The sequence below is a fragment of the Mesoplodon mirus genome (assembly GCF_964341445.2).
Source record: "Mesoplodon mirus genome assembly, chromosome: 14".
Classification (NCBI taxonomy): Eukaryota; Metazoa; Chordata; class Mammalia; order Artiodactyla; family Ziphiidae; genus Mesoplodon; species Mesoplodon mirus.
In genome coordinates, this window is record NC_138990.1 from 59,956,673 (window position 1) to 59,980,731 (window position 24,059).

General features: G+C 37.6%; 1 protein-coding gene across 1 annotated transcript in view; it reads right to left on the reverse strand.

Annotated features, from left to right (window-relative positions):
- THADA (THADA armadillo repeat containing) overlaps positions 1-24,059 on the reverse strand; it is a 317,064-nt gene that overhangs the window by 236,225 nt on the left and 56,780 nt on the right. Inside the window, exons 18-22 of the mRNA XM_082643116.1 lie at positions 23,779-23,914; positions 22,995-23,131; positions 19,638-19,796; positions 18,079-18,236; positions 10,035-10,144 (exon numbers count right to left, since the gene is read on the reverse strand). Of these exons, the coding sequence (XP_082499242.1) occupies positions 10,035-10,144; positions 18,079-18,236; positions 19,638-19,796; positions 22,995-23,131; positions 23,779-23,914 (700 nt within the window). The remainder of the gene's footprint in view (positions 1-10,034; positions 10,145-18,078; positions 18,237-19,637; positions 19,797-22,994; positions 23,132-23,778; positions 23,915-24,059) is intronic.

Consider the following 24,059-nt stretch of genomic DNA (forward strand, 5'->3'; position numbering starts at 1 on the left):
CAGGAAAAAAAAAAAAAATTCCAGGAAGCGCAAGATCCTGGCTCACAAAGCCTGACGTATTTGAACAAACTCATTCAACTATCTTACATCATTCTGTTGTTTAAATACACCAAAGGCTTTTGCATTAACTGTTCCCATTGCTTGGAAAGCTCTTCCCTTAGAAAGCTGCTGCTTCTTGTCATCCAAGCCTTGGCTTACTTTAGTGTAGGAGGAAAGAAAGACTTTTCCTTACCACCAAACTTTATCACATCAAAATACATATCATTATCTGACAGTTTATTATTTTGTAGATAGCCTTTAAAATATAAACTCCATGATATCAGAGACACACTCTGTCCTGTCCACTTCTTTATTTCCCAGCACCCAGAATGGTGCCTGGCATGCCAATAGGGAGCTCAATAAATATCTGTTGAATAAATGAACAACTTATGACTTACCAGCTCCATTAAGTGTACCATTCTAAAAAACCAGGCTGACAAACCAAGAGGATATAGTAACTGGAAAAGAAAGTATAAACAGAAGTGCTTTCCAATGACAAGAGGTGCCACCATTAGAGCCAGCAGATGATTCAACTCCTTAGCTTCCTCAAAAAGGTATGAACACATTCAGAAACTCCACATACCAAGGTCATAGCACTGATATGAAGATATTCTCTACTGAAATCCCCAATCAAAATCAACTCTGTTAGCCCAAATACTATCCCAAGAGATCATTTTTTCCCAATATTCAAGAAAAAAAACCAAGGATAGGGTTCAAAACCCAGTAGAGGGTTCCAGTTTGTATACTGTTTAACCAAGGTTTGTATGGTTGTGAACATGGGGTAGAAAGATGTTTCAAAGAACCAATGTTTCTGAGTTCTAACAAATACAACATTTAATCCCAGATTATAATCATTTCCCTTCTCTCTTAAGGCTCTTTAGGAGACCAGGCCTGTGCCTTCAACTATTTCCTCTGCATGGGTGACTCTCAAATATACACCTCTAGTAAGAGTGACCAGTGTCCCTGTCAGCCTGGGACAGAAGCGTTTCCCAGAATGCTGGACTTCCAGTGCTAAAAAATTGGAGGAGTCCCAGATCACCCTATCTCCAACTCTGACCCCTCTCCCCATCTCTTGACCTGTATTTCCAACTGTCTGCTATCCCTCTAGGCAGCCTCCCAACACCACCGCAAACCTGACATGTCTAAAGTATTATCCTGCCTCCGATCAGGCCCTTCTTCCTGCCTTGCTTATTCTGTTAATGCATTAATCATTCTTCCCATAAACCAGGACAGACAGCTCAGTAAGCGGACTTTTTTCTTGGTCTTCCATTTCTGCCCTGTAAGTAATCTAATTGATTTCTCTAATACCAAAGATTAAAAGGCTAGGCTAGAAATTCCTCTAAGAACAAGAACCATGTTTTACCAATATTTTACCCTCTATAATGCCTACCTATCACAATTTCTTACATAAAGCAGGTGATCGATATACTTGTGAACTGCTAACTCTGAAGCAGAATGAGGTTCAAAAAAACCATTTGGATTCTAGTTCTGGCTCTGTCACCAACTAGTTGTGTGGCTATGGACAAATCACTTGATTTCTCAATGCCCAAGAATGAAAATAAAATCATTGTAAAAATGCTTTGAAATTCAATGAGATATTATTACCTGAGTTACTAATTCAAAGAGAGAAAGCAATGACCCTAAATTATATAAGTACCCAAAGCTCCTGATGTGACTGTCCCCAAAACACCTCATCATGGCCTCACACAAGCTGCAGCCCCTTGTTCAGGTCTTCACATGCCTCTCTTAGTTCTACTGAGTTAAACGTTTCAAATTTAGATCCTAACATATGTCTCTAGGTTCACAGCAACTCTGGCATACCACATTGTAATCTCAATGGTCAGAGTGTTTCTAACACAGGCACATAGAAGATGTTCAAGAAATTGCTTGCTGAATAAATAAATAAGGACCCACTAGTGTTGATGCCAGCTGCTGCCTATTAGCTGTCATTCTGTTAGGCACATGATTGAAAAACCAGGTGTAGAAAAGAAGGGCTAAAAACTGTAAGGCTCCTCAATGGTGAAGTCACTGTGCCTAGAAAAACACAATAATAGCCTAACCTAGAGTTCTGACTGTTCAATGAACCTTCTGTCTACTCCCCAGCAAGGAAAGATTACTTCACAAGGAAGTGATTTCAAAACTCCAGAGTTGCTGGTGTTTATGATAATGAAGGAATTGAAAGGTAAAAATGGAACCATGCACAGCTCCCAAGAACAATGCAACAAACTCTAGCTGTTTGTTTTGGTTCCTCATCACACAATCCAGGGGGCAGCAAGGAAAAGGGCAAGGTCCCTGAGTGAAACAGTCCATGATTGGCTGTGCCAGCTCCATGCACTCAACAGCCCCAGCCGTGGGGAATTCCAAGCCTGCTTGGGTTAGCGAGTGCCCCTCCACTAGGAGAGCAGACATCCTCTTTGTCCGAAGGCTCTTTTGTTTTATTTCACTCCCATGTCAAATTAATACAAAATATACAATGTCCTTAGTCTCTGAGTACATCATAAAAATTGGAACTTTCTTACAAGGGATTCAAGGTTCTTCATAAGCAAGCCTCACTAAATGTTATTAACCCATAAAAGTCTCCCAAGAGATCAGTTTACCAGTTCTAAAGGAAGTTTACTAAAAATGTATCCAAGTTCCCTCCATCTTTCATACCCGAAATCCCCAGGCTTTTCCAATCAGAAACTAGAAAGCAGTATTGTACCATGAGTAGAATGCTCAGAATTTAAAAAGGCCTTAGAAAGCTGGATTCTCTTATTTTATCAAAGAGGACACAGCAGCCCAGAGAGATTTACATGGTTTTCCTAGTATCAACAGAGCTGGTAGGTAGAACTCAGTTCTAACTGGTACCTCAATATTCTTTCCTCTACACTTGGAGGGAGGCAGTGGTTAAGGATGGGGGTGTGGGAGGATCAGACCACTCTGATGTTCCTGTTCTTCACAGTCAAGAAACAGTAGACATTAGGGGCTTCCCTGGTGGCCCAGTGGTTAAGAATCCACCTGCCAATGCAGGGGACACGGGTTTGAGCCCTGGTCCAGGAAGATCCCACATGCTGTGGAGCAACTAAGCCCGTGTGCCACAACTACTGAGCCTGTGCTCTAGAGCCCGTGAGCCACAACTACTGAAGCCCGTGCGCTTAGAGCCCGTGCTCCGCAACAAGAGAAGCCAACGCAATGAGAAGCCCACGCACCGCAACGAAGAGCAGCCCCCGCTCGCCGCAATTAGAGAAAGCCCGCGTGCAGCAAAGAAGACCCAACACAGCCAAAAATAAATAAATAAATAAAATTTATTAAAAGAAAAAAATGAAAGAAAGAAATAGTAGACATTAAAAAAAAGGGGGAGGCTGACAGGAAAGAGGCGGGAGGTGTTGTTTTTTTTGTATTTGTTTGTTTGGTTTGGTTTTTCTATGCTAAGTGCTATAGCTTGAGTCCTTACCAAAAGTAACAGAAATGAACAGGCCAGTCCATGGCTGGTGTGTCTTTGTGTTGTCTTGAGAAGATCACTGAAGCGAATTATTGTTCTATAAACAGATTAGTCCAATTTCTATCCACAAAGCTATCTCACTGGTAGTGGGTAAGTATTCTAAGATAAGCATAAAACCCAGACTGAAATCAAATTACATATGCTGTATACCCAACTAATTGGTCATTAGACTATTTTGTGCCAATAAATCAGGTTCCCTGACTACAGAGTGGCTCTCCAATGGCTTCATCCATCCACCTAAGGATGGTAACACAGAGCTATTTTTTGTTGAATTCTGATTAGTTATATTACGATTGTTAATTGAGAAATGTTACCTTCATTTCCTCAGACTCTTTCAGTATTGTTATTTTTCCTAACTTAGAGATTTTTTTCCAAGCTCCTATTATTTCATAAGCTAAGTTCCCCACTCCATTCATTCTTTGGTCAAGTATTGTGTTTATTATTTCAAGGTTCGTGTTTATTATTTCAATTAAACTAAACAGGGACAGATGTGCAGGAAGGTTGTGTGCATGTACATGCACATTTTAAAAACAGGGAACATAGCCCTGAAGCATGGAGAAATTTTAAGCCTGAAAAACGATTTGCCCAAATGAGATCCAGTGAGAAAGCTACATATCAACAGAAGCCATCTTAACCTCCCTCACCACCATCAAATATTGCTGAAGTTTACTGCAGGCTAAAACATCAGGGGGCTATTTTGAAGGCTCAGCTGCAGGCACAGGCAATAGTAACGATGACCAAATATAAATTGAATTACCAATCAGAAAGCCATGGGGGGAAGGGAAAGATACAGTGGATTAAAAGAAGTGGTTAGAAGGATGTAACAAATTGTTGGTTCTCTTAATATTTAATACAACCACTGCCTGAGATCAAGGAGGAAAAAATTAATATTAAAAACTCTGGGGGCTTCCCTGGTGGCACAGTGGTTGAGAGTCCGCCTGCTGATGCAGGGGACGCGGGTTCGTGCCCCGGTCCGGGGGGATCCCACGTGCCGCGGAGCGGCTGGGCCCATGAGCCATGGCCGCTGAGCCTGCGCGTCCGGGAGCCTGTGCTCCACAATGGGAGAGGCCACAACAGTGAGAGGCCCACATACCACAAAAAAAAAAACAAACAACAAAAAAAAAAAACTCTGGGACTTTACTAACAAAGCTGAGACAGAAGTTACTCACTAAGAACAAGATTCCTTCATTATTGAGGCTAAAAAGACTCAGTATTATTATGAGAACTTTAAAAATGATTATTTAAAGTTCCAGAGTGAGCTTAAAAATAAAAATCCAAGGGTCACAAACCAAAGACACAAAGTTTTAGATTTTAAACATTAAGACATTCTAAAAAATAAATTTAAAAGAAAAAAATCATTGACATTCTAGTTTTCCCCAAATCCTTTTTTTTTTTTTTTTTTTAAAGCAAGATAGATCTGAACCACTGGACCAAATACCATGTAAGTTGGAAGGGGTGGGGAGAATTGGAGTTAAGACCTAATTTTTTTCTTTAATTTGTTTATTTAATTTATTTATCCCCAAATCCTTTTAATCCACTATAGAAATAGGAAAATTAAAGGATTTTTTTCTCTATGTAAAGTATTAATATGGCTTCCCAGAGTGGATGATCACTTAGTTATTCTTTAATTATTAATATTTCAAATAAAAATCATAGGATACTCAGAAATAAAAACTGTCCTAGACACATCTGCCAAAAGAGATGAAAATAAAGGCTTAAACAAGATTATATATTTTTTATTTAGAGTTGAATGACTTTTTCCCCAAACCTCATACATTACATTCTACATTTATTTCTTGCTCAACTGCATATTCTTTAGAAACTTGGTCTTTCATTCTCCAGTAGAGTGAAATTATTTTTTCATTACTACATTTCAAAGGTTCCTAAGAAGTCTTCTGTTGAATTTGAATTGTAGTAGCTATAATTAACTGATGAAAGTTGTAATACATATTTAAATTACTTCTGTCCACCATAATTGTTGACGTCCATGAGTCAGTAGTAGCATTTTATGACAAAAATTGCTAAATGTCAGCAGTTCATTTTTTCAGGCCAACAATGTGAGAATGATTGTAATTAGTGCAGTAAATATTCATAGGTTAAGCTACATTTAAATAAGCAGAGCAATTCAAAAAAATGAAGAGTAAGACAATATCAGGTACTCATGCACCTCCCTTCTAGATTTAGAATTGTAGACAACAACTTAATCCCCTTAGAGTTAAGCTTTTAATTTATGGCTGAACAAATGAAAACTAGATTCCCTGCTTGGCACCCTAGTTTAGAATTCTGTTTATTATCACTGAAAGAATAACTTAAAATACTAAGATTATAGAGTGTAAATAAGCAAATATGAATTTCATCAGAAACCTGAATTTACAGTGATAACTTTAATGTATTTAACCACTCTAATCAAGTGCTTAAGCAGGTAATTATGCATAGGCAGGTGATTATGTTTTTTAAAGAGTGCATGAATATTTCATCAAATTCTAAATAGAAAGGACCATATGAGAAATCAGATTCTAGAAGATTAACTCAACATATTGTGTGTGTGCGTGTGTGTGTGCGCGCGCGCGCGCAAGTGTTGCTTTCAAAAAATTCCCAGAAAAAAGAATAGTGTCTCCCATTCCTATTTATTCTTAGATGATTGTTTAATAGTGAAGTCAATTTACATTTGAAGACATTCTGAATAATCCTGTTAAACACCAATTCAAACAATGTGGCTCATGTTTAACTCTTCAGTTATTTACCCATTAATCTCTTTAAGTGCTTGCTTCCTTAACACAGCTGTAGTTCAAGAGGTGGCCGGCAGTTGGCCTCCATTTCAGTGGATTTTCCTGAAAGCCCAGATTTCTTTCTGCAAACTTTAAAGCACTGTATGTCTAAATAAATTTTTCATAACTTAAAAGCTTTCAGAAGGATCCAAAAGAAATACATTTGCTTTTAAAAATTAAAACCAAACAAAAGGAAGCCACACATACTGCAAAGATGTTCTCCCTAAAACATTCTGTTCAGCAGATCTGAAATGTCTCCAAAGGGATCAAGAACCACTTGGTTTGGAAGGAACAGTTGGGAACTCATAACAGGTTGGTTAAAAGCCAATAGTGACAGCCATGAGGAGATCTTTACAGCAGATTAGGAGTGGCTGAGATACCAGGCACTGGGCCTTGCCTCATCTCTCCACTTTGGAATGCCTTCAACTGTACTTTCAACTACAAAGTACAGTTGTTCAAAAGCCTCTGTCCTTGGTCCTCTGTTCTTTTCTCCTTTTAAGTTCTTCCCTAAAGACTACAATCCTACTAGCTATGATATTTATGAAGATGGTATAAATCTACATCTCTGTTTCTGCAATAGCACCCAAACTAATCCCCTATCTCCCAGTTCTGACTTAAATATTTCCACCAGGATATGCCACCATCATGTCACACTCAACAAATACAGAACAAATGTATTCATCATTATCAAAGTAATCTCCTCTTTCAGTCTCCTTGCCTGTGGTAACATCAATCCCACTTTTCTGGTCACCAAAAATTAAACCACATGGGGCTTCCCTGGTGGCGCAGTGGTTGAGAGTCCGCCTGCCGATGCAGGGGACACGGGTTCGTGCCCCAGTCCGGGAGGACCCCACATGCCGCGGAGCGGCTGGGCCCGTGAGCCATGGCCGCTGAGCCTGCGCGTCCGGAGCCTGTGCCCCGCAACGGGAGAGGCCACAACAGTGAGAGGCCCGCGTACCGCAAAAAAAAAAAAAAAAAAAAAAAAAAATTAAACCACAGGAACAGTCGTGGACTCCCTGGGGACCTCTATCACACACATTCAGTTTACTTCATGTGGCAGATTGCATTCTTCAAAGATGGCCACCACTATATCTCCCATCCCACACGTATTTCTACAATACAATCTTGCCACTTCACCATCAAATGGTGAAGTTTAATTCCTCTCCCCTTGAATCCGACTGGCCTTAAGACTCATTTAGAACCAAAACAATGTGACTGAAGCAATGCCATGAGACTTCCAAGGCTAGGTCAGAAAACACCATGAAGCTTCTGCCCGGTTCTCTTGGAACAGTCTCTCTGAAGGAAGCCAGCTGCCATATAAGAATTTCAGCTACCCCAAGACTGCCATGCTGAGAGGCCACATGCAGTCCCAACTAGGCCCTATCTTCTAGCCATCCAACCAAGGTGCCATAATGTGAATAAAGCTGTCTTGGACCCTCCTGACCAGTTCATCTGTCAGCTGAACACCACCAATTGAGTTCGATAAACACCCCGAGGAGAAGAATCACCCAGCTATGCACTGCCCTAATTCTTGACACATCAAACCATGAAATAAGAGATGTCCACAGCTTCTCTTCTAAGCATTCAAAACGTCATGTGTAGAGTTGTTACTATGTGGGGATAAATATTAATTGAGATGCCACTTCTTTCCCTCCATTCCCAGAGCCACTGACTCAGAGGAAGCTCTCATCACCTCAGCTCGAGATTGTTAGCGCCGATGCCAGTCTCCTCTCACTACTATCTGTCACTACAATCTATCTAACCTAACACCTCCAAATGAAAAACTACATTGATGCACCAGCACCGTAACCAACATCAAGCTCATCATGTTTTACATTTGTAGAAAGTTTAATAATGCAAAAGGGTCTTCATACATAGGTATTTTACTTGATCCATATAACAAAAGCCAGAGAGATCTGTCAACAGGGCAAATATTCTTTTCCTTACTTTACAGATGAAGGAATCAGAGGCTGAGGACAGTAATTTTCGTACAATCTCATTGCCAATAACCAGAATGGACGTAAGTAGAACTAAGACCTCGTGTCATAGATTATGGCTATTTCTCCATTCTACATGCCTCCTATGATCTACTTCAGGTCGCAAATGTTCAATCCCTCTCTCCATCCCTACTACAGCAAATGTGCTTTCTAGGTATCCACAATTTGACCTCCATGTATCCAAATGCATGACATTGCCTGGTAACGCTACCACCAGCACCACCGCCACAACCAGGCTGGCTCATGTGCTCACCTAACACTATGCCGTGCCGGTTCTAGCCTCTGGACATTTACTCATAAAGTCCCCTCCCTTCTCCTCCTATCTGCTTAAACCTTACTCATGCATTAGCACAAACTGCACCCCCTCCAATAAGCCCTCCCAGCCTTTCTTTGTTGCCTTCTCTCTGCTATGCCTACAGAATTTGGAAATTTCACCCAAATTTTGACAATTACACTGGCTCATCTTGTTCAAGTGTCTTGGTCTCACTCTCCAGGCTGGTATTCAGCTCACGCACATCCACATAGACAGTGATCTTGGGTGCTTACAGCCAGTGTCTATTCTGACCAGTCAGTGCCCATGATGTACCACTTGTTAAATATTTTGAATTTCATCCCTGCTTATTTCCCCAACTAAACCATATGCTCTTTGAGAACAGGAACCTTGTCTCATAAAGAAGTATTATATCCTCCAAGCCAAGCACAGTACTAAGCACACAGCTAGTGTTCAATATGTATATTTGTTAATTGATTTGAAGGGAGGGAAGTGTGTTGTTTTGTGAGAAAAAAATATTCTTAAGTCATGTCTACACTGGAAAGAAAGAGCTGCAAAGACAACAAAATATTTTCAAGATCAGCAGTTTAATGTCAAGGACATGTTTTAATGTATCATTTAAAGATATTCTGTACAGCCCATAACTGCCAAAATGTTTTATAAATGTTTTACCAGGAGCGTGAAAAAAATGCTTCAAAAATATTCAAGGAGTAGGTGTCTTAACGGCCCAAAATAAAATGTTTGCTAAGGCTACAAGGCTGGCAGAACTCTGCTTCATTTCAAAAAGTTTCCAGGCAATGGAAATGTTTTCCTGGAAAATACTACCTTTTATTTAGAGAACACTTGCCATGAACACTTAGTCATTAAGTAATTTAAGGTTTCCTCACAAGCTCTTTGGAGGAAATCTATTATATGAATGAATGAAATTATCAGCACCTATAATGTCAAAAAAAAAAAAACATTTGGCTAAATGTACGAAATCTACTTAAGTATTTTTCCAAGTAAGGGGGAAAAGTCCTTTATATTTTTTGGTCTATTTACTGTTCTTTTAAATTTTCTATAAGATAAAATTACGAAGAAAAACACAAAATCCTTAAGTGTTTCTCTGTCTGTAATATACACAAATCCAAAAAACTGGAGGGCTTATTTTATTCCACAAGCCAAGTAATTTTCAAACAGACAAAACAGTCATTTCACTCAATGAAAATAAATGGTAACTTCAAATCTATTTTTAGCAAAATCTTTGAGTTTGTGTCAAATCACCTTTCAATGAGACAGCGACTCGGTTTGGACATTTCACTCCATCATCTGCAGTAAATCATACAATGAAACCTAAGAAAACAATTTCTTCCAAGAGTTTTGAAGCCAACTAAGTCCTATTCTTTTAAACATCAAAAGACACAACTAAATTCTACTTCGAGCACATGGTTTGTACATTTAATCTTTTTAAAATTAAAGGGATATTTGCTTTGTTTTACCTGTTTAGGATTTCGGTGAGTTTCACAAAGCCAGTGTAAGCCAGTTCAAATGCTCCTCTGTGCCTGGACTGTAAAAGGTGCTGTTTAAAGTAATCTCCTATTTCTTTTACCTTCAAAACAAAATCAAAAATAAATATGCCATTTATGTTTACACTGACAGATGTATTTATGTCAGTAACATCATTTAGAACTCAGGTCTCGATGCCCATCCATTTAGCACCTATTATGTAACAGGTAATATTTTAGCACCTATTATGTAACAGGTAATACTATCGCAATTAATTCTCACAATAATTCCATGAAAAAAGCACTATTATTATCTCCACTCTACAACTGGGAAAAATGAGGTCCAGAAAGGGTAAGTAACTTATTCAAGGTCACACAGCAAGCAGGTGGTAGAACTAGTACGTAAATCCAGGCAATCTGGCTCCAGAGTTGGCCATCTTTAACTGCTAGGCTAGAACTGCCTCCCTATGCCAGCTTCACAAATCTTGCTGTGTTCTCTTTGTTAGCTCATATCATTCAACACCAACAGCAAATCACACAAGGTGACAACCCTTACACACCTAGGCCTACGTGAAATAATTACCTTTTAGTCCCCACTTCAAAAAAATTTTTTTTCTATTATGGTTAAAATATACGTAACATAAAATTTACCATTTTAACCATTTTTAAGTGTACAGTTCAGTGGCATTCAGTATATTCACTTTACTGGGTAAACACCATCCATCTACAGAATTTTTTTCATCTTCCCAAACTGAAACTCCAACCCATTAAACAATACTTCCCAATAATTACCTTTTAGAGATATACAAATATTAATGGCCACACAAGATTTAGTGCAAAGGGCCTCCTGAAAATTGACAGGCTTCATTTTGAGTCAGAACCATGGAGTTTTCCAGAATGCTACCCAATCGCTTTCATACATGCTGCTTTTCTCCATGCAAGTTTAAACAAATAACAAATATGACAATCTACTTTAAAGAAGACATGACTGCAATTAGTTGCTGATGAAGTTTTGTATAACATTAACTGTTAAAGTGGTTGGGTTGATTCTACATTTATACCATAAGATTTGGTAGCTGATAAGCTTTAGAGAATCCAGATTTTGTATAAAACTCAGGACCAAAGCTACAACTGGCTCTCTCTTGATCCAGGTCTCCCCAGCAGGTCACAGAATGGTGAAAAAGCAAGCTAACCCAAGATAGCTCACATAGGCTTATCTAGAAACAACTTCTACCTCAGCACAGTGACTGGTATTCTGCACACATCAGAGATGATAAACAGTAGAAAGAGTAGTTAAACATGTAACCATGGGCAACTGCTTCAGTCTCATCTATAAACTGGGAATAATAATAGCACTTGCCTCACAGATTGTGTATTAAAATGAGTTAATAAATCTAAAAGCTCAGCACAGGCCCTTAACTTATAAACCAATTCAGTTCAATGTGACCTCTGTCTGGATTTCCAAATAGAAGAAAGCTAAAGGCATACTCTAAACTCAAAATATATATGATTATAGAAAGATGGGTGATACATTTAGAGAAATAAGAATCAGATATGAGATCAAGAAATAACCAGAAAAGCAGGATATAACAGAAGTTTTAAAATTCTAACAATTTAATATCCCCAAAGAGTGCCATGTCATGTTCTTCAGCTAAAGTTTTCAGGTAAAGATCTGATGATATCCTTAATTTTTAATATTTTTTACAAGCTACATACTACTAGTCGTCAAAAGTCAAGAGTCAGGGTAAGCCTTATCATTTTACCTTCAATACGTAATTTCAGAGTATATTTTGAACAGAATTATCAAGCACAAAATCTGAATTTAACCCCCAAGACATACCTGAAGCTCAATAACGCTACAAAACAGGACCAGAAGAAACATCAGTTAACTAACTTGTTATGACCATCATTTCTATTATTAGAGAAACCAAAGAAGATTTCTAAAAAGGTGTACTAAGGCACAAAAAATAAAAACAGGAAGTCATAGAGATGGGGTCTCTCTAACATCCTTAATCTTTTTTTAATGTTACAGATATTAAAACATACTTCAGGAAAACAGAAATGTTACTGGTAAAGTGCTTCTCTGTGGACTTACAATCTAGTTCTTAAACAAAGATCAGATTTTCATTGCTTCCTTTACCTTAACTCTCTTCAAAGGGGCTTAAGTCAAAAAGCATATAATAACATCAAAGACCTCAGAGGTGAATGAGACCAGTGGATGGTCTCTCTTCTGAAGGGTAGACCTCAACCCTAGATAATCCTGGCCTCAGAAAACAGAATGAGATTCTAAAGACAGAAGTGAGAGGTAGACCATTTTTTCTCATTTCATTTTGCACTTAATTTCCCAACAAACCCACCTAGGTAACACCCAGGCTTAATATAAATTTTTCCCTTTGAAGAGAGTATATTTCTATTAATCAGACAGTAAGTACTTTTTTAGCACCCTGTCAAATGCTTAGCAGCTTAGCGCTGGGTAGACAAAGAACAAAACAAGATGTTTGTCCTCCAAAGGCTTTCAGAGAAAACCAATATGCTGGATGGTACCCATCAGAAGCTTAACAGCAAAGCTTAACAGCACTAAGAAATGACAGCTCTTTTTGCATTGAAATGAATTAGAAAAAGCTTCATGGCCAGACCTTAAACAGGATATACATGAGTGAACCAATACAGAAAAGGGTAATTACCATGAGAAGAAGCTGGCATACTAGAATAAATGAACAAACATTTATTAAGTAGCTGCTACCTGTCAGACACTTCACTGGGTCTTTTTACATGAATGAACACAGACTATACAGGAGAGTGATAGCAGACCTGGCTGAATGGCCTCAAGATTTCATGCTAGAAAATAGTGGAAGAAGACAGGGTTGCAAGGTAAGGATGTACCCTATCACAGTGGGTGGGAGGAGTCAACAGGGCAATGTGGTCCATGAGCAGCTGGACAGGGAACAGGGGCCATGCTGACACTCTCCCCTTGGATGATCAGACTATAGGGAACATACTTAACCCTGTAGAAACTTATGACAACAGTAGAATCAGAAAAAGAATTTCAAAATTTTATTTAAAAAATGAAAAACTACTCTGAAAATTCAACTCGATTGCCTTTCAATCTATCTATTAGATACCTAGCTCCTATTTAAAGTTCATAAAAACTTTTCTTTTAACATGGATGATGTCTTTACAAAATATTTTCTTAATAAATAATATATATCTCAGAATTTCTGAAAGGCAATTAAAGTAAATATGAAAAAAAAGGGCACTGATTTCTATTCTTAAAATGAAATTCTAATCACTATCTTTTTAAGTTTAGTGTATCCTGGTTCTAACCTTCCATAAAACCTACTTCTATAGGCAAATTAACATGCTTTATGGATTTACAGGGTATAAATTTCCACAGGGGAGGACAGCTACGTGCTATGTCTCTAGGCACCTATAATTCACCAACAGACTAAACAGGGGAGCTAAATGCTCACCTAGAGCATAAAACCCACAAAGGGCAAATGTAAATATATTTTTTGTTTGTCCTTTATCTAGATAGTAGAGAGAAATACAGTAGAAAAATCAAAGCTAATTACCCTCATTATAAGTTAGTAAGCCCAAAAAGATTCAAGTATACAGGTGGGACATTTCTACAAAGAGCATGTGCATTGGTTAAGATCTGGGATTCTGGAGCCAAGAGGGCTGAGTTCAAGAGCCCTACTCAGCCTCCTTACCAATACAAGCTAATTACATAAGTAACAGAGTTCTCTCATCTGTGAAATGGGGATAAAACTAGAACCTACTTCACAGGATTATTCTGAGAAATAAATGAGATTATGCAAATAAGCATTTAGCAGAGTACCTGGCAGAGTGTAGCAATCAATATTGTCAATTTTTGTTTTCATTTTGTGTCATCAAGTAGTGAGACTTAATCCCTAAACCTTAATTTAAATTTTACTTTAAGACACAGCCACAACCTTAGGAATGTCAACAGGAGTTTCTAATTCCACTTTGGTTAAATGGAATAGTTTATAAAAGTTTACACTACAGTAAGATAATTAACATTTTAAACTGGACATTCTCTACTATAGTGATTTCTTACTAACACTTGGGATTTCGTGAAAGCCCAAACATTGTCCTCCTACATAATAACAAAGATGATGGTTTCCTGGTATTCAGACGTCTTCCCACCAGAACATTTATTCTTTGTTTTCTGGAAAATCCTTAACCATGTGACATTTTAACAGTTGCCCTTTAGTCTGACTTTTTGAAATGAATTTGTCTTGTATCCCCTATTACATTTCCAAGCCCTTTGAGCTCAGAGAACCACATATTCTATTTCTTAATATTCCCACAACACCCTTGTAGTAAGGCAGTCAATAAATAGTTGACTAAATGATGTAATTACATGCTCAACTTCACTTCACAGCTTAAAAATGGTAACCTGCACTCAGCACAGTTCAATGAATACTTACTCATAATTTCTAAAAAATAAACTTTGGTAAAAGAAAATACAAAAGGTAATTTCTTTAAGACTGACAAATGCTAATAAACATACATCCCACTTATAGTTCATTAACAAAAACCTAAAACAGTAACAAAAGGTACTGAGGGTACATATAAACCCAGTTAGCCATGTACATCATGAAAATTACAATAGAATCTAAAGTAGGAGTTTTTTAAATTGCTCATTTCTAATAGTTGGTAATTATTCTTAATCATGTGATTTCTGTGGCAATAATTCCTAGGAAGCGGAAAGCAGATACATTAAAAAAAAAATCTACCCAAAAGCTTCTTTTTAGGAATATTAGGGGAAATATATAAACATATGAACTGATAGTCCAGGTGGAGGAAGTTTAAAAAAATCAGTAGGTACTGGGTATCCGATATCCCATGGAAAGAGGACCAACAATGTATCAAGCAAAAGCTCTGCATCAGCAAAGCACCCAGCTTGAAACCCAGACACACACCAGTCAGGAAGTTTGTGAGATAAGGTTGCATGCACTGCTCATTCTTTAAGGGTCTCGACTTACATCCCTCAAAGCTGGTTTTATCTCTGCCTCTTGGACAGGGACATTATGAAAGAACCTTTCATAATGTGATTACAGCGCAGGAGAAGGGTCAGACATGCCTCTGAATGAACACATTTTCTTCTTGATGAAGTCGCAGAGGACACACTCCTTCACAAGCAATCATCTAAGGGAATGGATCATTTGCTATAAAGTTCAGTAGCAAGTTGCCTTACTGTCCTGTTGCTTGCAAAAATCTGGTTGGCTATGGGAAGCTGGGAAAATTAAATTTAAAGAAAAATTAAATGAGCCATTCAGAACAAAGGCAGCACTGTGTCATGTAGGAATACAGGCTGGGAAGCAGAAGAATCAGGTTCCTGTCCCAGAGCTGCCACAAACCAGCTTTGTGATCTTGGGCAAACCAGGTAACATCCAAGGGCTTCAGTCTCCCCTTGTGCAAGAGAGCTGGATAATATCATCTCTGTGAGCCTTCCAGCTCGAACAGTATGTGAATACAGCACTGAATACTCAGAATTATAAGCGAGCACCAGCTCCTCTCCTCGTACAGCAGCAAAAATCCCCAAATTGGAGTCTCACTACCTGCTGGCCTAGTATAAACTATACTCATGTATGGGGGATTGAAGTTGTCACCCCTTTAACAGAGGGCTGTAAAATCAGGATGGGCTTAAAGGAGCTGAGTTCCATGAGAAGTCCTCTACGTCGTCTAAATGTGAGACCTCAAATATAAATTGGCAGGAGAATCCTATTCCTTTTTCAGTAGCGAAGGGTGAGTGGAGAGCAAGAGAAGCAACAGGCTGAACACCAGTATTTCAGGTTCTGTAGAACAACTTCCTTCATCCACTAAGAGAAAAGGAGATCACAGTTTTTATGATTCTTGGGAATAAGAAATCCAAGTTCCCAATTCTCCCCAACAATGCGGAGCATTCTGCCCGTAAGTCACTTCACTGCCTCTGCAGGTCTCTTGTGGTCACATTCACCTACACTGTTGACGCTTACCTTTGTAGCTTTGCCACAAGGTGCACAGAAGAACTAGTGATGCCAGGGCAGCTATGCCCTTGGAAGGAAGGTAGACCCTAGGCGTGGCCCCGGCACTCCAATGCAGACTGCATTCTTCTCTGTCATTTATATTTTTAACTCTTAAAAGTACTAAGTACATAGGAATATGTTTAGTTTAAAGGAATTTCACGGAACAAAATTATATGTTTAAAAGCAGGAATCCTCTAGTAATGTAATACTAATTTCTTGATATCTTTAGATTTCATTGACTAAATGCCCCTACATTTTTTAAAATGTAAAAAAATTAAAATTTTTTAAGGAGCATTTTAATTTTTTTAGTAAAATTTAGCATGATCAAGACTAAAGTTTTCCACAGAGGGCAGGGTTTCAATGTCAGAACAGTGCTATCACATACACTCTTGTTCACTCACTCAGTCATTAATTTCTTCTCAAACATATATATGTGGGGTCACCACATGAATGGCGACATGGAGAAATGACTGGACCTTATTAGAATGGAAACGGATATTTTACAGAAAAACAGGATTCTATTTCTTATTCAAGAAAACAGTCGTCAGAAGAGTTCTTTGATTTAGAAGAGCCTCTCTTTGTTATTGTTTTACAAACATCTATTTTATATTAGTTCCCAATTTAAAAAACTTAATTCCCAATTTTAACCTGGATATCCCACAGAACTTCCTAAGATTTGGGTGCCCTGTAAAAGGTGTCAGGGAGAAATGATTTTCACAGGAAGCTTTCAGGTCTTTCTCAGCTATAGTAAAAGTAAAATATGTTTCCCTTAATTTTGTTTTTAAACACTGGCCAGCAAACCTAAAACACTAGATGTTTTAACTTGTCCTTGAAAAGTTGAGAAGTCAAGGGGCTCTAGCCCATATTTACTTCTTAATGAGATGGTGAACATCAGGGAAGTAATCATTAATCATAGCTGGATTCCTCAGCAAAGACGTTGGCACTGGCACTCCAGCCAGTCACCAGTAAGGACTGCAAGTAACTCTAGGACACTAACGCCTGTTTGATTTGGAAGAGAGTAAGGAACGTAATGAAGCCGGCAGTGTTCTGTTCCCCTCTGCCGTTCTGTCTCAGAGCCTTGCAACATCACAAGCCCAGCTGTTAACCAGATGCAAACACATCAGCCACAGAGAGTGTGAGAATAAAAATATTAGCATTATTTCCATGGAACAGGTCACATGGTTATTACAGAAATAATCAGCATTAGCATACTACAATATTTGTTTTGTTCTTAAATGTCATAACACCCTACGGGAGAAACTATCTTTATTTGAAAAAGGTTAAAAATGAAAGTACGTGTTATGTATCTTTGCTGGAAAATGGTGGGAAATGGATTTGTTGAAACCATATGGAAAGGAAGAGGGGTTTCAATTAAAAACAGAAATCTAATAAATCTAAAATATTTCCAAATGAAATGCTTGTGGTAAGCTAATTTCTTATAAACACTGCACTCAAGTCACTTGAACAGTCCCAGATGGAACTGACTTTGTGGTCTTAAAATAAAAGTCAGCCAAAAAAACCAAAGTAACTACAACTTTATCATCAATGTAGAGGGAAACATGAGATCCATAATCAACCAATATATTAAGAAAAAATATATATATGTTTTTTTCTTTGCAAAATTTAAGAGGTTTGTGGAGTTTTACTAAATAGACAAGTTCATTTACATTTGAATTTTAAGTTTGTGTGTGTTAAATGGAGAAATAAAAATTCAAATGTTAATATTGAAGTTAAAAGTGAGGTAAAAGCTATCATTATTTATATAACTTAGAAAAATAAAAACATTTCTAAAAATGCCAAAGTTTGGAAATGGATTGCAAGATCCAATTCCTATACTTTAATGAACTTTCTTCAGTTGACATCTGTAAGATTTTATTCAAGAAAAATGTTTAAAAATTTTTTAAGTTATTAAAAAATTTTTTTTAAGTTATTTAACTTTTAAATAAAAGTTTGTGATTTATGCTTTGACCAGAAATTATACCAGGTGGAATAAACAGCTACCCTACCTGTTCCACTGTCAATAATCCATCAGGAGATTCTGGCACAGACTGCATGGGTAGAAGCTGGCACAGTGAGCCTAAGAGTAAAGCGACTTCCTTCATGCTTCTCCAACAACATACCAGCACCATCTGAGCAGTTACGTCACATGTTTTTCCTTCTTTACCTTAAAAAGAAAAAAAAAAAAACTATTGCAACACTAGACACTTGATTACTCACATCCCAGGTTTCTTAGAACAAGCTTATTCATAATTTCCCCAAGAATAATCTGCTTGAACAAACCAATTTGTCATATGCTATATTTATTCAGGAGAAAATAACTAACATTTGTTGGGCATGTGTTATGGGTAGGAATCACAGTATTTTATTTAATATACTATATTCAAAATAAACTTAAAAATAAAACACAATATTATTCTAAAACCGAAGTCTAACCTTTGCAAGTTAATGAAACAAACTCTTCCTGCTTCTCAGTCATCCATAAAATATGACTATAATAAATACATTTTATTATTTGTTTTGGTGAGGGTGGCTGCTATGTCAGTAAAAGAATAGGATATGACTTTCCTTTCAAAGGAAAATACAAATTCTCTTTCAAAATATATTTAAATTCCATGGTCGATTAGCTATAAGAATCCTTACTCTCTTTTTCTAGCTTTAGAAATATTTTAGTACTGACATTAAAAAAAAAATCCAAAAGAAACTATTAAATTTAAAATGTAAGTTAACAAAATAACCTTTTTAACGTAATCCCATTTGTCCTTTAAAAGGCCACTAAACTCAAAGGATAAATGGACATACACTTAAATACATAAAATTGGTCTGAAATGATGTACACTAAAGAGGGATGAAGTAGGATTGAGGAGGAAATAAGGAAATGAAAGAAAACAAAATTAATTTGTTTTTAATTCATATTTATCTCTGTATTATTTGAAACTATTACAAGCGTACATTTGTGTTATTTTGTGTAATTAAAAAAAAAAATCATAAAGAGAAATTTTTACAAGACAATATCCCCACCTAGTGGAGAATGTAGAATATGTTATAAATCAATAAGATATTACTGCTTCTGATGACTTTTTACAGCATTATAGAAAATTATAAAAGAACTAATGAGAAAACAAACAGTAAGAATTTGAATTCTGGAGGCCTGGTACAACAGAGCAGCTCACATTTCTCTGAGTCATAAACTTGTTTCCTTTAAAAGGCTGTTTGACTATGAGGACTCTCACAACATCAAACCATAGTGCTGGGAGAAGCAGACTGGTCCCCAAACCCAAGTTCACTGTGCATCGCTGTTCCTACATCACCTGGCTGTCAAGACAGGTTTCAGCACTGAAAGGCTTTTTGCTGAAGCACCTTATACACTGCACTGGTGAACACCATTTTCTGGTAAAGTCTTATAAACTCATTCCCCAAAATAAATCATTTATAAGCTCAAAAAAGACTTTATTTTCTAGAAGTGTACTACACACATTTGCAGCCTCTGATTTACTATAGAAAAAGAGCATTTTGCACATTTTATTTGTCGCTTAAATACTGACTACAATACTGATTTTATATATACCTTTGATTTCTGCAGAAGTATCAATATTCGGTACACTGGCACTCAAGTCCTCCAAATCAAAGCTATCACATTCTTTCAAAATTTTAGCTCGATTGAAATAATCATTAGTATCTCGGGGCTGAATCTCATTCAAAATCGTCTGCAAGCGGCTTGCTGACTCTGAGGGAGAGAGATGAGATAATGTAAAATCCCAGTTCCACATCACATGAAGACTTCCCTTGGGGGTATTTGCCCTCAAAAATTTTGTAATTTTCAGTACTTGATAATTAGCACTATAAGAAGGGACTCACAGGATGGATAATGTGAAAATTATTTATATAAGGTCCTCATGACACTTGAGTGTACTTTCAAAATATGGTGAATATTTTAAATAGGGTGAAGATTGGACAAAAAAGCACAACAGAAACTGTCCATAGACAAAGGCTGCCATCTCCCTTACATTGCTTTTCTCAGTGTTGTCTAAGAATCTCAAATACAGTGCTCAAATAGATGAAGGAAGAGCAATAAACTTCAATGAATTTTGTTTTAAGAGGTAAGAAATCCCACCACCAACAAAAATAATCTTTTATGGCCCAGGAATATCATGAAAACTCCATATTTGGCTTTGAAATGCATAAGTAATATACTGCTTTCTAAGTTAGATTTCCAGTCCTAATATTATATTAAACTTCATTTTTCTTAGTAAGCACTCGCTGGATTAGGAAATGTAAACTTCACGAATGCAAGACTTTGTTCACTGCTCAACTGCTAGTGCCTAGAACAGAAACTGGGTCATGGCAGAGGTTCAGTAACATGGGCTGAAGGAATTTATGGATGACTAGGTAATAAAGAGCTAGGCAGGCTCTGATTTGGAAAGAAAATAACAACAGGTAATCATCTGAAACCAATTAACAAATCAAAGAATGGGTTATTTACTGTATACCTATTATACACACTTATATTTTAGGTATTATGGGAAATACAAAGACCCAAACTGCTATCATAATGGTTTGGCCAACATCCTATGTTCACTTGTGGTTTCCTTGAAATTTTGCCAAAAACAAATTTTGACAGCCATGAGAAAGTAACACTGGCCCAAAAAGAAACCATAGAAAGACTAAGAAAAAAGAGATGGGTAACCAGAATAAAATTTTAACAACCATTTTTGTGGCTTTCAGGGGAGACTTTTTTCAAAGAATTCATAATGCATGGCAGATAACATGGGAAAGACATAAGAAAAATGGAGACAACCAGAGGAAAAAAGAAAAGGCAAAATTAAGGAAAAGTTAGTGGACCATTGACAGTTTTTGAGACTGACAGATATTTTAAAACTTTAATAACAAACAAAATTTTAGCATACTCTGAAGGCCCTACCCAAAACTGGTGACAAACATTCAAGATTTCTCATCCAAAATATATTGGTATTGCCTGATCCAAATATTAGCTATCAGACTGGATGTTCTTTATTCCTATGCACTGTTTAAGTAGGAAAACAAAACCAACAAATTTTAGTATTTAGACTATCAGCCAAAATAAATCTATAACTGTATCTTAGTATCATGAACCACCACCAACCTTCCAACTCATTTTTAGTGAAGAACAAAACATAACATTTTCTATGCAACCACACAACTCTAGATTAGTTTAATTATCGGCCCAAAGTACTGTATTGTATGATGCAGTGTGTGTTTATGATTTACTTAGTATGTTTTTAATATAAGCCTCTCATTTGCACTCCAAAATGCATTCACCAACTTTATTTCAACACCAAAATATAAATTTACTTCATGATTTTCCAGGTGTTCAAAGGAACGTTCATGTTGGTATATACCTTTAATGGCCAATCCCTTCTGGCCTGTTGTAGTACAGATCCAGTAATCCCCTCACACTGTCCCTCTCCATCCCACCTGGGATCCCCAACCATCAACATCGTCTGCAGCTGACATCCAACCATCAACATCGTCAGGGCTCCTCCTTCTGATGACACTACGTCATTCACCTCACTTCACCTCAGCACACAGGCATTTTATCATCTCACATCAACGCAAGAAAAAGGGTGAGCACAATGTAGTAAGATTTTTTGAGAGAAACAGAGAGAGACCACATTCACATAACTTTTATTACAGTATACTGTTATAATTATTCTGTTATTATTGGTTACCATTGTTAATCTCTTACTGTGCCTAATCTATAAATTAACTTTTAACATAAGTATGTATGTATAGGAAAAAACATAGTATGTATAGGGTTTGGTACTATCTGCACTGTCAGGCATCCACTGGGGGTCCTGGATCATACAGCACTCAGATTAAGAGGGAACTGCTGTATACACATACCACCAAGGGCATCCCAGGCACTGAATTTAGTTCCTATACTTTCAGGAATTGTTCATTCATTCTAACAACTATTGATAGTGTACCTCCTTCTGCCAGGCACTGTGCTAAGCACAAGGGAGGAAAACAGACAAGATTCCTGTTAAACTGCAACAACTCCATGAAGGAGAATCTATGGGAAGGGGAGAATGCTAAGAGACAAGACTGGCAAGGTAGCAGGAGCAAAACTATTACAGGACCTGGTCACTAACGTATTTTAAATAAAAAGGAAGAGGGGGTGGGCAGAGCACAGGGTTAAGTAAAGATTATGTGTAACGTGATAGATTATATGACTAGAAAAGATTACTTTGGATGTGGTAAAAAGGAAATGGAAGGAGATAAGAGTAGATGTGGGGAAACAAGAGAGGATAAAAGCCTACAGTAAGGTAAGAAGATGCAGATAAAAGAAAAAAGAGATTTGAAAGCTATTTAAGGGGCACCACTGAAAGAACGTGGAGACAGGCTAGATATAAGGAGCAAAGGGGAGATGTCAAGCAGCCCTAGGCTCCTGACTTGCATAAACAGGTCTCTGGTAGGGCCATTTGCAAAGATACAAGGGTTGGGAAGGAAAAGACAGATGAAAGTTCATGAGTTCAATTTTGGGCATTTTGACTATCTCCTCCATTTTTTTTTTTTTTAATTAAATGGTCTTTGAATGTCCAATGGTCTTTGCCTATTCAGATTTCTAACAAGTTGCCTTCTCTGACTGAATCCCATCAACTGCTCTCTAATTTACACTGCCTGCCAGAATACAACCCTGGTAGGTTGTATTCTGAAATGACATATTATAAAACCCAATTTACCCCAGAGGAGGAAGTACCTTGCTGATCACCTGGCTATTTATTTTTTTTTGGTTATTTTTTCATAGTTAAAAATATTACTAAAAAGGCAGAAATATCACTAGTCATAATAATAATTTCTTTTCCCCCTATTTAGCCTCTGTATCTCTCTGAAGAAATGATTAGGGGAAAAAACATAGTAATTCTAGCTTTCTTCATTTACTGACCTGCATCAGTGTCCATGGGGATGAGGCCTTCTGGGGAGGAGCTCTGAATAACTGGAGACACCACGGCGGAAAGCCTGCAGGACGTCACAAGGAGCTTCTCCACCACGGGTCTCCACTCACTCACCAACTGCAGGCTGCTGCAACAAAGACATTAGGGTAATTTACACTAAGAGCAAAAATCACATTTTCAAGATGAAATTAATAGACAAAAGGGGTCAAAAGAATTTGGGTTTCAAAATCGTGCAATCTATGAAATACTAAGACATAAAAATACGTGTATATATGTATTTTATTTTTAATAAATTTATTTATTTATTTATTTATCTTTGGCTGTGTTGGGTCTTTGCTGCTGTACATGGGCTTTCTCTAGTTGCGGTGAGCGGGGGCTACTCTTCGTTGCAGTGTGCGGGATTCTCATTGCAGTGGCTTCTCTTGTTTCAGAGCACGGGCTCTAGGCGCACAGGCTTCAGTAGTTGTGGCTCGTGGGCTTCAGTCGTTGTGGCTTGCAGGCTCTAGACCACAGGCTCAGTAGTTGTGGCATACGGGCTCAGTTGCTCCGCAGCATGTGGGATCTTCCCGGACCAGGGTTCGAACCCATGTCCCCTGCATTGGCAGGCAGATTCTTAACCACTGCACCACCAGGGAAGCCCTATATGTACATTTTTAAATCTAATTTTTAATTACCTTTAAGGCAATACATTCCTTTCCCAGGACACATTCCAATAAGAGTTTAAAGATCAGAAGTGAGTACTGAGGAAAGAGCGTGGGGTGGGGATATACTTACTTTAGAGCTAGCTTCCGAAAAGCTCCTGTTATACAGTGGACCCGCCCATACATTGGAAACGATGCTGCTGCCTGAAGCAGAGAATTTTCAGCCCGAGATACTTCTTCCTCAAGATTTTCCAACAAGCATTTGATAACTAGAAAAAGCAAAAAAAAAAAAGCAAAACCCACCAAAATAACACCAGTTTAAAAACACATTTACAAATTTGTGCACAGCAGAACAGTTCCCACAAAAGCACCCAACTCAGCTGAACTTTATACTAGAGGTTTTTGAATGAAAAA